General features: G+C 40.5%; 1 protein-coding gene across 2 annotated transcripts; it reads left to right on the forward strand.

The window, feature by feature from the left end:
* Positions 1-1,264: 1,264 nt before the first annotated feature.
* pitx2 (paired-like homeodomain 2) lies at positions 1,265-11,401 on the forward strand. 2 transcript variants are annotated; one of them, XM_038700273.1, is made up of 4 exons: positions 1,265-1,695; positions 4,097-4,166; positions 8,735-8,931; positions 9,839-11,401. In XM_038700273.1, exons 2-4 carry the CDS (start codon positions 4,121-4,123, stop codon positions 10,394-10,396), a joined length of 801 nt encoding a protein of 266 aa, XP_038556201.1. In that variant the 5' UTR covers positions 1,265-1,695; positions 4,097-4,120; the 3' UTR covers positions 10,397-11,401. The 2 variants fall into 2 exon arrangements, with proteins under 2 accessions (XP_038556201.1, XP_038556200.1); XM_038700272.1 differs by lacking the exons at positions 1,265-1,695; positions 4,097-4,166 and adding an exon at positions 7,715-8,233.
* The last annotated feature ends 3,331 nt before the right edge of the window (positions 11,402-14,732 follow it).

Raw genomic sequence — 14,732 nt, forward strand, 5'->3', positions numbered from 1 at the left:
AGCTATGTTGGCAAATATGCACATTTTCTTTTATTTCTCCTATATTGGTTTGCATTTGTCGCAACGCGCACTGTCTGCACGTGTGTTTACTCTAGTGGAAAAGTAATAAAATATGGCCTTCTTGGGCCTTTGTAGACTAAGAGGAATTTGGCGGTGCTAAAAACTAGTTTAATTTAACGTATGTAGTCCTGCCTAAATAAACCTTATCTAATCATCTGTTAAACATTGTATTAACGCCACTCATTTCTAAGTCTATATAAGGCTGCAGTAAGCATTTCTTATGTGTTTGGGATTACCAGGATTCAAACCATTCCAGATTCACTAAAAATTTTGGTCGGTGGATAGAGGGGGAAGGTGTGGGGGGGGGGGGGGGGGGGGGGCGTTTTCGCTTTAGGGTCCCCTTTTGCCAGGAAAGTCCCGTGTGGGTGTGCGCATGAATTACCGGTTTAATGGGAGTATGACTAAAAATGTAAAAGAAGGATTAGGTGCGGGGAACGCAGGCCTACGTCCGGTCTGCTCGCCTCACTTAAGATGCGAATGGAAAATCAGTCTGTATCTAACGAAACGGATCTATAAAGAACATTTGCATCCGAGCCAGCTGTTCACTTCATCTGCACATAAATCCGCAACATGATAGGGCTCTGTCTGGACCTGAAGGAGCCAAATGTCTCCATCTAAACACTGTTTTTCATACAATTCCGAGTATTCTAAATATTGTGTTTTTAAAATTTGTTCATTTATTTTATTATCAGTGCGCAAAATGGACAAACAATAAGCTTAATTGGGGCTTACTTAGGCTCTAATTTACTTATTACATAACAGGCTGGAATAGGAATCAGTAGGGTAACTCTGACTTAAAGCATTTCTTTAAATTTGCCAGTAAGTGGATTTAGTCATGAATCCGTGGTTATGACTATTGTTTATTTTGCGCGCACATAGTTTAGATAATAAGCAGTTGAGTCACTTGTTGTAAATTGCTGGTTGGGTTTAGGCAAATTGAACCATTATTTTACATGCCTGCAACTCAAAGGGTGCACTGTTACAGTGAACGCACCGGGGCGGGCTAACAGGAATATCAGTGTGTGTTTTTTTAACATGCGCGTGGTTTTTAAAGATGCCACGACTTTCTGTTTGATTGTTGTTGAAAATAGAGAGGCTCCAAGTTTGCCCTCTGCTAGACTACACGGGCACAGGCGCATACATACACAAACACACCCCTTTAAAAGCACACACACACAAACACACACACACACACACAAACACACGGGGTCCCTCACTGAGCTCAAAAGAGGGAGGAAAAAATGCGCCACTCTTGGAGCGTCTTTCAAGGGGGAAAAAGTTGAGGAAGACAGACGAGGACGAAGCAAGGGGAGACTCGGATGAAAGCGCCTCCTTCGCTATTTCTCCGCACACTGTAAACAGATGGTTATTTATGCGCATAAATGAAACAACCCTAAAGATAGCGCCGCGTCTCTTTTTTTTGGATAACATAGCGGGGGAGCCACATCCAAGCAGCGCTCACTTTTCGGTACAGAAACTTAGACTTCGGCGTTACTGGACCTTGAAGTTGCCTGAATTTTCGCTGTAAACACAACTACTGGTGTCTGAGTGTGTTCGGACGTTGGAATTTATCTCTTCACTATAGAATAAAACGCCGACGGCTGGGAAATCGAACCCCGCCGGTGTCAACAACTGGTAAGTGCAGTGAAGGAGTAAAAAAGAAATAAAACTGAGATGTGAGTTAATGCAAGTGAGGGAATTTGTTCCACCTCGTGTTTTTCGTGCCTGTTCCTTGCGTTTCTCCTGTGAATTTCATAGTCGTGGCTGAAACATAAAGGAGCTTGAAGTGATGTGAGGGCAAGGTTCGCCTTACAGGTCGGCGGATAATCATGATGTGTCATTAGCGGTGATGGAGTGTGGGGAAATAAAAAGACGGGGAGGGTAAAAAGACTGTATTCTACTGCAGTGTGTGATAACTATAAGAAAACTGTTAAATTCAAATTAAATGTAGCCTATAAACATTTGGGTAAACCCAACAAACAAAGTTTATATACTCTCCTAAACTCTCCCAGATTAAATGGTGAGTCTTTCTCCTAAATCCCTGTTAATAAAAAAGAGGAGTAACGGGAGTTCAAATATGTTTTATACTCCTCTGCATCATTTCGGATTATAGGGAGGAAATGGGGGGGAAAGGGGCGAAGTTCACGGTCTCACGCCTTTAATTAATACAGAACCATATGGTGGAGGTTAGTCGATATACCTCTAGGTAAATGCTGCAGTCTCATGCTCTACTGTGTTAATTTCAGAAGTAAAGCCAGTGCGAGGCAATGCCAGATTTCTGTCTGCACTGGGCCTGATGCCATGTGAGTCACTGATGCATATCAACTGTTGGTGGTGAGAGCAGAGAGCGTCCGTGAAGTGAGAATAAATGGATGAACAGGATTAATATAAGCGATCATAATACTATGCAGGCCCCCTGTATTTTTAAACATATTAGATCTACACTGTGGTATACATTAGGGAAAAAATAGAAATAAATATGTAATTACCACTAAACCACTGTTACAACACAATCAGAAATTAATAGTATTGTTATAAATAATCTTGTGCGTGTTAAATATATTTTAAGACATTTATAATGCGAGGTAATCTTCTTTGCCCCCATATGTGTAATAAGGGTGCAGTAATATCGATTTTCTTTGCCTAAAATGCTAATTTATCACGTATTTTACAAATTTTATTCATATATGTTAAGTATTTTATATCAGTGTTTTTCCTGTAACTTTAAGAAAGGCCTACATGCCTTCAATGTCAGGTCTCCAAATTTAAATAGATCAAAACAAATCCTTCTATGTCCACATTCTGAAACAATAAAATACAAATAGAGTAAAATACGTAAATAAAGGTGTGATTTCAGAGGCCGCGGTACAGCAATGGCAGGCTGAAATATTGCAGGCACCCCTCATTAAACCTCGCTGATTAGATAACACGGAGCTGCGTGCAATAACCTTACACCTTACAGCCTTACCCCCACTATTTCATTTTGCTGTGGAAATATAGAGGATGGATGAGAAGAAAGGTTGTGCAGGTACACAACGTAAAACTTAACCTCCTATATCTGCATCTTTTGAATTAACGGTGAAAAAAGACCTCACAGATAATGTAGAGCAGGTGAAGAGAAGAACTGGGGGAAATTGTTAACAGCATGACTGCATGCAAATTCCCCCCAACTTGAATTATCATAAGCAAACAGTGTGAGCCTGGGCTAATAAAACCCCATCTGTGTAACTTCATATCGAGGTAGTATGAGGGCTGCGATAATGAATTTTGTAATATCCCACCGACAGACATCTCAATCAGACTCTAATCCCATGATTTTACAACGGAATCACTCCACTTCCAACTGCTGCAGGCTGCAGCAAAACACAAGATCCGGCTCATGCAAAACATGGCGGGTTTCACACAGGCTATTCAGACTGTACACAAATTCAATCTTTCACTAGAAAAATTTATGACAATACATACAGACATACACGTGCGATAAAATTGAGTTTTAGACTCTTTATTGTCTTAAATCAAGCCAGAAAGAAGAGCGTTAGAATGATGAGATTATTCATTTTTCTCCAACGCAAATAATATTGTTTCCATTTTTTTCTCAATCAAGTGAGATTTTCTTGAAATTAAAATGGGAAATAAGTCAATCACATACGCATTTTTGACAATAAACGAGACTTTCAGGCCAGAATGAGATTCATTAAAATGCACAGTTTTGCAACCAGTGTAAGTGCACCGTGGCTGACATCCCAACTATTTTTCATGTAGGCTATTTTTGTGCATTTACTTTATTATATATATATAAATCAGCAATGCGCCTGCTCTTATACACGTTGAAGGTCTGAATTTTGAGGACCACCAGCATTTTTTCTTGGAAGTTTAATACTTAATACTTAGCCTTAGCAAACCACTGTTCTATTTGTTATTCTGTTGACTCCAAAAAATATTGACTGTAGAAGTAGTCTTGTATGTCAGTGACCAGCACAGGGAGTTGTTTACATGTCTTAAAGGCTAATTATGGCTCTTTTGTCTGTTTCTACAGAAGCAGTGTCCTCAAGTTGCCATAATGGACTCCCACTGCCGCAAACTGGCCACCACCTGCGCGCAAATAGGTGAGTACCTGATCCACAACAATCAATACAGTACAATTAATACATCGATAATAAAACATGATTTTTGGTGACTTAATACGACTATTAGTTGCTATTAAGTTGTCGCTTAAATTGTAGGCATACACACACACACACACACACACACACACATATATATGCATATATATATATATATATATATATATATATACATGTTTTTTGTTTGTTTTTTTATTATTGTATTTTTTAACATAAAAAATAAATATTTACCGCATTTTTTTTTATTAATTCCCCTTACTGATCTTGAAATCAGATTTATTTTAACATAACTTCTGGCACTACTTAGTGGGCTAATGACTTTATTAAAACAACCTTAACACCTTTAATTAAATAGGCAAATATAACATTGATTTGTCCAAAATATAGCTGTTCAGTACTGATGGATTTCTCACAAAATAATCTCTCATTGTTCTCTTCACAAATCACATTTAAGATTCTAACATCTAAAATGTGATGGCAACAAGCTGCTTTATTTGTATTTTTGCAGTGGATAGAACTTGTTTGATTAAAGATGTTTAGTTGTCACAGATATTTTGGCCTATTTGCTGGTCAATGTAGAGAAAGCTGCTGTGAATCCAGGTTGTTTGCTGTCTTAGAGGGACACCTGGTGGTCAAATGTGGAAGCAGGCAGACTACACAGAACATCACCGGAGGATTTGACAAGCATGACTGCTCTGCAACGATGTTATTTTTGTAATTTGAAGTTGGACATATATGACCACTAACACATCTTCTTATAACCTTTAATTTACAATGTACTGGTCGTTGTCACAGTAAGGACAACATTGTACAATGACAAAACCAACACGTTGTTAATGTGGACCATTTTTGATTCTATTCGCATTAACTGCAGCATGTGTTCCTAAATAGCATCTAAGAATAAAATAAAAATAAAATCTGGAAATCCCTTGCTCGACAAAGTCTGGGATTTATTAATTATTCTTAAATGTGGAGGGGAAATTACATCAGGTCTTGTTAGGGTCTTAAACGAATAACCAATAACTCTCATTTTGTTTCGTTTAGCCGACATTGATGAGGCTATGTGACAGAGGGCAGACTGTTCATTGCTTCATAGCTGCGCAGTGTGAACGACCATTGATTAGGAATAATAAGATAATACGACATACACACACCCGCGTCAACAGCGCTTGTGGGATTGACTCCGGGGGAAACTAAATGTATAATGAAAGCCCATTCGTGAGGAGGAATATACTAATGAAGGAATCTGATGTCTCCTTAATCCTATGTAAAAAGCTTTGTCGTCTCCCTCTATATTGACTGAATTGCTAATTAATGGCCCTCTATGGCTGAGGCCTATTGCGCGCAGTAATCCGCAGAAGAGAGATAAAGCATTCAGAAGGTAGAAATGAAGAGGAAACCGATAATCCACTTCAAGTTTAGTATTACAATATGGCTGGAAGAAAAAAAAAAGGAGCATCAGACTGTTTGCTGCGTGGCATAAATAAGACATGTAGAAGAGTGTTTATCATTGTATTATTGTTATTTTTAATAGTAGCCTGATTCTAAAATATAAAACTTTTTAGAATCAAGTTTATCTAATGTACATCATTATTAGTAGTAGTAGGAGTAGAAGTAGTGACAGTAGTAGTAGAAGTATTAATTAAAATAGGGCCTAATAACAATATTTGTGTATAGTTTTTCCTCATTTTAAACTGACTTTTAGTGAATGTTTGGAAACTTAAGTGGGTGGTGTATTGTTTAGCCATGAAAAAATCATGTACTAATGAAATAAAATTCATTGCTATTAAATTATACATGAACGATTATAACTTAAAACAGGTATCATCTTAAATTAATTACTCAGAGAGCATCCGAACATGGTTTTATTGCTGTTTATGAGAGGCGATTGGCTCCCTAGTTCTGATGGAGAGAGAGAGAGAGAGAGAGAGAGAGAGAGAGAGAGAGAGAGAGAGAGAGATGCATACGGTCTATGGTCTGCTGGTATTTATATATCAGGGGCTTTCACGGGATTAGCCCAGTAACTTCATAACACCGCCAAGTCCAAATGTGCTGGCTGAATGGACGTCCGCCTGGCCACGTGGAGATGGGAGTTGTGTTATTTGATGATGATGATGATGATGATGATGATGATGATGATGATGATGATGATCCAATGTGCTATAGGTTAATGAGGAAAATGACCACACTACCGTCAACATTTAAAGTCATTTGTCACTTAATGTGCACGTCTCCTCCTCTCAATCAGTCCATCACTTCACGTCATCCTGTTACCCAGCTGACATTTTTCCACCCTCAGTAACCCACCTTGAAAATTGAAGTCGCATTTGTTTGATTAGATGTGTGTACTTAAGCGTCACAATCTTTGGGGAATTATAGGTATAGTGAAAAATGCTGGCATATCAGCTCAAACTCATTAAAAGTCCTCCTTCAGAAATTCTTAGGCAAATGAGAGTCTTATCAGATTTAAAAAAAAAAAAAAAAAAACAACACTACAGGACTGCTGGCTGAGAACGACTGAGGGATCCAAACGCAAAGTGAGGAGAGATATCCAGTAAAGCACCCCGATAAGTAATCCGTGGTCAACAAACTGAGTCTGCGTGGTTAACAGAGGCTGCGGTGGCGTTGATTTAGTGGATATTTGAACCTTAACTCTGCGGAGATCAAGAGGCTCGCTGCATTTGACAACTAGTATGACTGACAATGCGTTAACCTTATCATATGGGCTGTATTCGGGGATGCAGTGTAGAGTAAACAACTTTAGGTCAGTTTCATCACGTTTTGGACCGTAATATGGATTAGACCTTCGGGGTTGGACAATGCTTGGATTCAAATTATTGATGGTTGTTTGCCACCTGTTTACTTCCCATTACTTCACTGCCTTTGAATTAATACATGCTACTAAAATTCTGTATCCCCACGCAGCAAGCTTATGTGAGCTGCACGTGCTTTTAACATACTGTACCTGTCTGGCAGATGCGCCAAGTGCGCACACTTTTGGAGCAGGCTGTTGAAGTAACTTTTATTTTCGTATAATCGTGTGTCCTTTCACAGTATCATTGTACTTTAGTGGGATTTTGTGTTTGCAGTGTGCATCCTTTTTCATACGGCTTCAATACAATCCGCTCCGTGGATCGCTTTATCCACATTGAGTCCCTGAGTAAACTGCGGTGACAGCGCCTGCGACTCAGTTTGGGTATCAATGGAACGGCATCGTTTTACTGGGCCACTGGACCCATCTCATAAAATGAGGCCAAACTGTGTTATTTTCATTTTTATTTGGTCTTGGGCTGCTGCGCAACGGCACCTCTGAGCGCCGCGGGTACACCATGCGTCCCATCTCTCTTTACATGCTTTTATTTGGAAGAGAAAAATAAGCGCCAGCCCTGGCATAAACACATTGGTACACATATCTCGTTTCTGCAAGCTCCGGTTGGTTAGGCGCACCGTCAAATCCACATGGATGTGCCTGTCAGAGAGAATATGGGCGGGCGCAAAATGGTGACGTGGAGGTCTAGAGAGGGGCGCAGTTGGATAGGCAGTGGGCAGGCAACAGCTGAAATGAACAGAGAGCTGTGTAGTGTGTGTATGCCTCTGGATCTAATATCACCTACCTGTCCTTGTCACTCTGATAGTAAGCCGACCTAGCCGCTGTTTAGCACCGTTGCTAGTATGGCAACACTCATTGGCCTATTTTAAAGCATTTTCCAGTTAAAACAAAAAGAAGGTTTCATCTCAACGCCAGGAGGAACCGCTCTGCTGTGCGTTTTTTTGGAGAACTGAACACATTCCGCCGACGGACTTTCCGCTTATCCTTGTTGTACTACAGTGGACCGCTTTTGACAGCCAGTTTTGCGGTCTTTTACCGATGAACTCTATGAGGGATCCATTAAACATAGACCATCACCACCTAACAGGGACTAAACTTGCCTCCACACACACGGCTCTGGCGATGGCCTCTAGTTTGCAGCCGCTGCAGCGGTCTGTGGACTCTAAACATCGGCTAGAGGTGCACACTGTGTCGGACACGTCCAGTCCGGAGTCTGTCGGTAAGAACCGCCCGGGGTGCAGATGTTCGAAGCAAGGCGCAGCAGATGTCATCTTGACATCAAACAAAAGACGGTTCCCCTTAATCAACATACAGGCAGTTTTACATGCATGCAAATAGGTGATTAAAGCTGTCATTTTACTCACAGATAATTCGTTTTGACACTGGCCCGTGTGTGGTGTAGTGAAAAGTTTCCGTGTTATGTAAATGAAGAGTTTATCCCGTGTCAACGAAAATTAGCTAGAGATTTACTTATATAGGCTACTCAGTGTCAAGATTAAATCAAAAGGTAAACTAAAATGATGGAAAAATTCAAAGCATGAAAAACGAGGGCCTAATTTGGTTTATTTTATGAATCAGAGCATGTCTTCCTCGGTCGAGTCAAACAGTGAACAGCTTCATCCATTTCTTAACAGTGTCATGGATTCAGGATGTGTATTCTATAGCACACAGACCTTAACCCGCCGAACCCTGACTGAATCAACGTTTTTCCTCTTAACAGAAAAAGAAAAGGTCCAAAATAAAAACGACGACTCTTCAGACGACCCTAAAAAGAAGCGGCAGCGGCGGCAGAGGACTCACTTCACCAGCCAGCAGCTGCAGGAACTGGAGGCCACTTTCCAGCGGAATCGCTATCCGGACATGAGCACAAGGGAAGAGATTGCCGTGTGGACCAACCTCACAGAAGCCCGGGTCAGGGTGAGTATTCCCTTGGGTGCAAACAAAAACAATTCGTGTGTATAATTTTGGGTAATTTGTGCCAATTGTCCGGTAAACCTACAAATACCCTATTCCTTAATATTGTTACGCGCGGACACCAAACTTTACGCACGGCTGAAATGTCGTTGAAATAATGTAGGACACAGTATGGACTGGAAAACAAATAATCCGAGTCTTGTTTAAATATACTGCTGGTTCAAGCTCAATTTAATTAGACTGTATATGTTTATCTATTAGGCTAAATATAAATGAAATTCTCTGCACACAAAGTAAAATAAACGATTTCAGCACGTTCATTTATGGTTCTCAACACATTTATCTTTTCAGTAATTCAATTATAAAATAGGACAAAGGTAACTGTTTGTTACATGCCAATTACGTGTGATTACACGTTATTACATTGTTAACAGTTCAGGCTATTGACATGTTTCAGTGGCAGATACCAGTCGTGTTCTCCTGTTCGTGTGAAAGAGGTGCAAAGCTTGTATTTTGCGATTGTCGCCCTGGTGTTGTGTGATTAAGGTCAGTGTGTTTGTGGCAGCCTGCAGAGGAATACACATCCTCTCTACATTAAGATGGTGCAGTGACAGCCCAGTGTGTATTCTGCTCAGATAAAGACGGAATCAAAGCGGAATGGTCTGCACAGGAAAGCAAGGAGTGATAAAGAGTATTTGGACGTGCGGGCATTAAAATTGTTAGAAAAAATAAAGTTTAAATGTTTCATGTGATTTACATTTAGCACCAGTGCCCCAAAATTAAAGTTGTTGTGTCTGGTATTAAAATGTTTCTCTGCCCAGATTGCCATTGCAAGGGACATAGAGGCTATAAAAGATTAAGTAATATTCAAAAATAATTTCTAACTGCTCTCATATTTCCTTTGCTATAGGTTTGGTTCAAGAACCGGCGAGCCAAGTGGAGGAAACGGGAAAGAAACCAACAAGCCGAGCTTTGCAAAAACGGCTTCGGCCCGCAGTTCAATGGACTCATGCAGCCCTATGAGGACATGTACCCCAGCTACACATACAACAACTGGGCCGCAAAGGGCCTCACGCCGGCTTCCTTATCCACCAAAAGCTTCCCCTTCTTCAACTCCATGAATGTCAACCCCTTATCCTCGCAGACCATGTTCTCGCCGCCAAACTCCATATCCTCCATGACTTCCAGCATGGTGCCATCGGCGGTGACCGGCGTACCAGGCTCCAGTCTCAACAGCCTCAATAACTTGAACAACCTCAGTAACCCGTCTCTCAACTCGGGGGTGCCCACATCGGCGTGCCCTTACGCGCCTCCGACCCCTCCTTATGTGTACAGGGACACTTGTAACTCCAGCCTGGCCAGCCTGAGACTGAAAGCCAAGCAGCATTCGAGTTTTGGATACGCCAGTGTGCAGAATCCGGCCACTAATCTGAGTGCTTGCCAATACGCCGTGGACAGACCAGTCTAATACCTACCTGCACTGCAAAAAATAACCACCTTAGCAAGTCATTAGAGGCTAGCAGTGACGCTAAGTGTTATTTTTCTGTAAAGGGAGCAATGGCGGTGAGATAATTGTACTTTTTCATGTGTTTCAGGAAATGTCTTGATCATATGGCATTTTCTTGATACTAGTTGGAGTGTGATTTGCATTATTCTGAATTTCAAGATATTGCCACATTTGCCATGAACATTTCCAGACATATCAAGAAACAAATGAGATTATTCCAACGCAGGCTGTTGACACATTTATTTGGTGGGGGGTATAATTTTGAACGTGATTACAAGTCCAACTGGCATGTTATGGTGGTCATTTTTTGCAGTGTGGATAATCACAAACAGCCGGCCACAGGAACAAGAGACTACTACAACTACTTTTTCATTTTTTCAAAAAGGGCACTAGAAGACTGAACCACTGAAACAAGCTCAACTCCAGGTCGGAGTCAAACGGAAACGGGAGATTTTAGGTTGTTTATTCCCCTTTGATGAGTCCAGGCCTGCTTTACACTGTGCCACAGTAGAAGGCCTTTTTAATTTTTCATAGCTCGTCGTGAGGGTTTTTTTCTGGTGGATTTTGGACGTTAATTGTTGACTGAAAAGGTTGTATATATTTGAATTATCATCTCCTGTTTGTCGAGGCGAATGCGCTATAACTCTCCAGTCCTCCAGGTTCAATTTATCAACGCATGTGGAAAAAAAACCCTAAAAAGGAATCATGTTTTGCTTGCAAACAAAAGGGAATGTACATACTAAAACGCACCAGTTGTGTGTTTCTAACATATTATAAATTTATTATTGTCTGTGTGAATATCGATTTAGAATAGCAATTCTGGATTTTAAAAGAAGCATAAAAATGTTCCTGACACAAATTATTTGGTTTTTGCTCTGTGTATACTATTTGGTACGGAATTTTTTCCAACATCCAAAAAAACTATTGTGTTTTATTTAATGGAAGTAAATATATTGTTCAAAAACATTCTGATGGGGGACTTATTATTATTGAATCTTTGTGTTAGTAGTCTGTTAGTGGAGTGCAAGGCAATGACAGTCTGTCTATAGCCTTTCGATTATGTGTGGTTTGTGCGGCTAATCTATAGAGGAAAACAATGGGTCGCTCCAATACACATAGCTGCGAGATGCTCCGTCAGATTAACTGCTGAATACATGTCTGCCTGCTCAGCCAAGGGCCTCGGCTGCGGTCACTGGTGCTTGAAATAACACGGGAATCAACAAACAGGAGTTGGACCACACAACAATGACAGTCTATTGGGGTTTGTTTTTCTCTGTGTGTTTGAACTCAGAAGAGAGAGAAGATGACAGTTCTCTGAAGAGGATTATCAGAAAACAATTCAGTTTAAATACATTAGCCCATTTGATTCAATTAATGCTTTAATGTGGATTTTACAAAAATGCTTGTGTCCAAATTCACATTTTGCTGACGAATTTATTACTATGATCTATAAAATGTAACAGAGTTCTAAATTAACCATAAAAGGGTTTTTGTTTAGAGTTTATATTCATATTTGTAAAGCAAGAATCGCTGCTTAATCTAAATCTAAATGATCTTTATGCAGCCCACCTGACTTACACATGCATCTGTTTGCCTTCCCATTGTTGTTTTCTTTTTTTAACTTGGCACCTTTTAAGTCATGCTTTATAGCGCGCAAATGCGCCAAAGCAAAACAAAGCTAAGGAAACTATGATTCACAAGCTTGAGCAAACAAGCGCACACAGAGATACAGAGGTATGTGGGCCGAGGCTGACGGGTGGAGGCGGGGGATGAGTGCTGCTTCATGGCTGCAGGCTGAGCGGAGACACCGCAACCCTCCCCGCAGAAAAGAGACAAATAAACAGTGCGACTCTGGTTTGCAGGCTGAGCTGCGTGCACTTTTCAGACTCAAAAAGTTCATCATGTGAGCTGTGTGTTAAATTATACTCACGGATCACTATAGAATTAAGTAGGCTAGAACATTCAAGTAAAAAAGAAAATGTGGCCGCCTGGTGAAATAGCTGATTTAAGATCTGATGTCATGCTGCAAGAGGCCTTAGGTCATCTCCCCAGGGGGGTTATTATGAGGAGAAATAAATCAGTTAGTCCAAATGTTGTTTTTACAAATACGGGTAAATAACAAACATGAGAGGAGCATTCTTCCCTTTTTACATCTTTGAATTCAACTGATTTTCTGAGCTGCGCATCCTGCGGCCTGAACTCTTCATACTCCAGAATTAGATTTCCCTCAAACAAATCCGCGGGTCCTTTTGTTGCACAAGTGTCAGCTTTTGATGGAGTCGGTAACGCGGAGCAATAATCAGCTGACAGGGGATACGCCTCGGCTGCTGTGAAGGCTAATACGCAAGTCTGCGGCCTCAATACACATCCACACAATCAACATGTGAACAGAGGATGACCCGAAGAGAAGAGGCTTCCGTGGAAAACGTTCATTTGGTTGAAACGGCGCACAGGACTGCAGACCTTTAGCCTGTCCTCTTTTCTCCAGCCCGCACAAGGTAAGAGCTCATTCTAGTCTAAATGAAAAACAACACACGTGCTTTTAGCTGCATGTTCATTCATGATTAATTGCACATTTCTGCAGAGAAATTTCACAAAAATAAACGTGCTTTTGCACCATGGCTTCTTATATCCTGCTCGCGTATCAGCTGAAATTAAAGTTTAAAATTCAGACACTGCAGAGTCAATGCGCCTCGCCAAACGCATTTTAAAGTAGAAAAACTAGTACATGCTTCCCGGCATTACCACGCACAATAATACCTGAGATATATACATAATATACTTTATAATGTGCCTAGAAAGACACAATTATCAATCTCTGTTTAAACCAAATTCATGTTTGTCCTGCCTCATTTTTTGGACACTGAAAGTACACCAGGCTACATCTTAATCTGAGATTTGTTCCGCCAGCTGATTTAAAAATAAATCCAATGTGAAGTAGCACACCGAGCCGACACAACTCTCCCTTCCACTCCAGTGGGGAATTCAAATAAAAAGCAAGGAAGTGCAAATATCCAAACACGTATCGTTACAACTCCAATCTAAATAATTAACAATCTCTCAATATTCATGCAGCGGCGGGATGAAGAGTCTTGAGGTGGCTTGGTAATAACTCTGCACGCGATATATCAGGGAGCTTGTTGTCTCATTACACGCTAATGAGGCCTTGATTTCAATTTTTGCAAATTTTGTGAAAAACACATATTTTTGCAAGAGCTGTCTGAAAACAAGAAAACAGAATGAATGAAAGACGAGATATTTGAATTTTCATTGGAACAACTCATGCCAGACATTTGAGTAACATTTAGCAGGTACACCTTTATTTACTGCATGTAATAAATAGATATGGCAACTATTTGAGCTTCCATGATAAATATTTTGAAGTGGATATAAATTTCTGATATCAGCTATAGTCAAATCAAAACCTTTTTGGTTTTAGCATGCCTGCCTTGTCTTCATGAATATCAAGCATTTAGTTATTTCTGTTCAACCACATAAGACAACAAATAAGCATTTATTTCAAATGAGTGGAGTTTGAAGTCTGTGTTTTTACCTGATGAGATTAAAGAGTGGGAGTGTGGGCAAGTGGACACAGATTTCGGATGTTTCAGAGCACTCAGTGTGTTCTGATCAATAGTTTATTTCTTGAAGTTGGCAGTGATGCAACAGTCCCAAATTAAATCACAGCAGGAGCTGCTTTCAAAACTCAATTCAGTCATTTTAACATATCTATAAGATAAATAACACAGATACATGTATACACACACACACACACACAGACACACACAATATTTAGCAAGGTATTTCATTTAGGGCTGCTGTAGCAGAGGTAGCAAAACTTGTTCGACATGTGCTTCGGAAAAAATGTAGCTACAGAGAAGATAGATACCAACACACAACTTGTCTCAGCCCTTTGCCCATAAGTGCAGTGGTCAGGCAGCAGAGAGGGCTGCTCTGTGTCTGGGGGAGATGGGAGGTTGAGGGTCTGGGGGTTTTGTTCTAGACCAATGGCAGCCCAGTGGCTTCAGCTAAAGGTCACATGGTCTGACCTCACACATTCTCACCCTCACCTAAGGCCTGAGGAGAAGTTCTCCATAACAAGATGCATGACTGTTAATCTCAGCTGAACTCTTAAAAACCTCCAAGTGACTTGCAAAACTATGCAAGATCAACTGTAGTATTGGCTTTTAATTGACTGCAACAGCATTCACATTTGTTTGTATGTTGAATATATATATATCTTTACCTCTGGCTTTGAACAAATTGTGCTTTGTGTGAAAATATTGACTTGCTGGTG

The sequence above is a fragment of the Micropterus salmoides genome, unplaced genomic scaffold, assembly GCF_014851395.1.
Source record: "Micropterus salmoides isolate LMB-PRFRI ecotype aquatic unplaced genomic scaffold, ASM1485139v1 Ms_hic_scaffold_5, whole genome shotgun sequence".
Lineage (NCBI taxonomy): Eukaryota > Metazoa > Chordata > Actinopteri > Centrarchiformes > Centrarchidae > Micropterus > Micropterus salmoides.

Excerpts from the sequence above, each read along its gene's own strand:
- pitx2 (XM_038700272.1), top strand. The coding sequence starts at position 8,053 with ATGAACTCTATGAGGGATCCATTAAACATAGACCATCACCACCTAACA. Across the intron at positions 8,234-8,734 it reads GTCCAGTCCGGAGTCTGTCG|AAAAAGAAAAGGTCCAAAAT; the intron begins GTAAGAACCGCC and ends TCCTCTTAACAG. Across the intron at positions 8,932-9,838 it reads TCACAGAAGCCCGGGTCAGG|GTTTGGTTCAAGAACCGGCG; the intron begins GTGAGTATTCCC and ends CCTTTGCTATAG.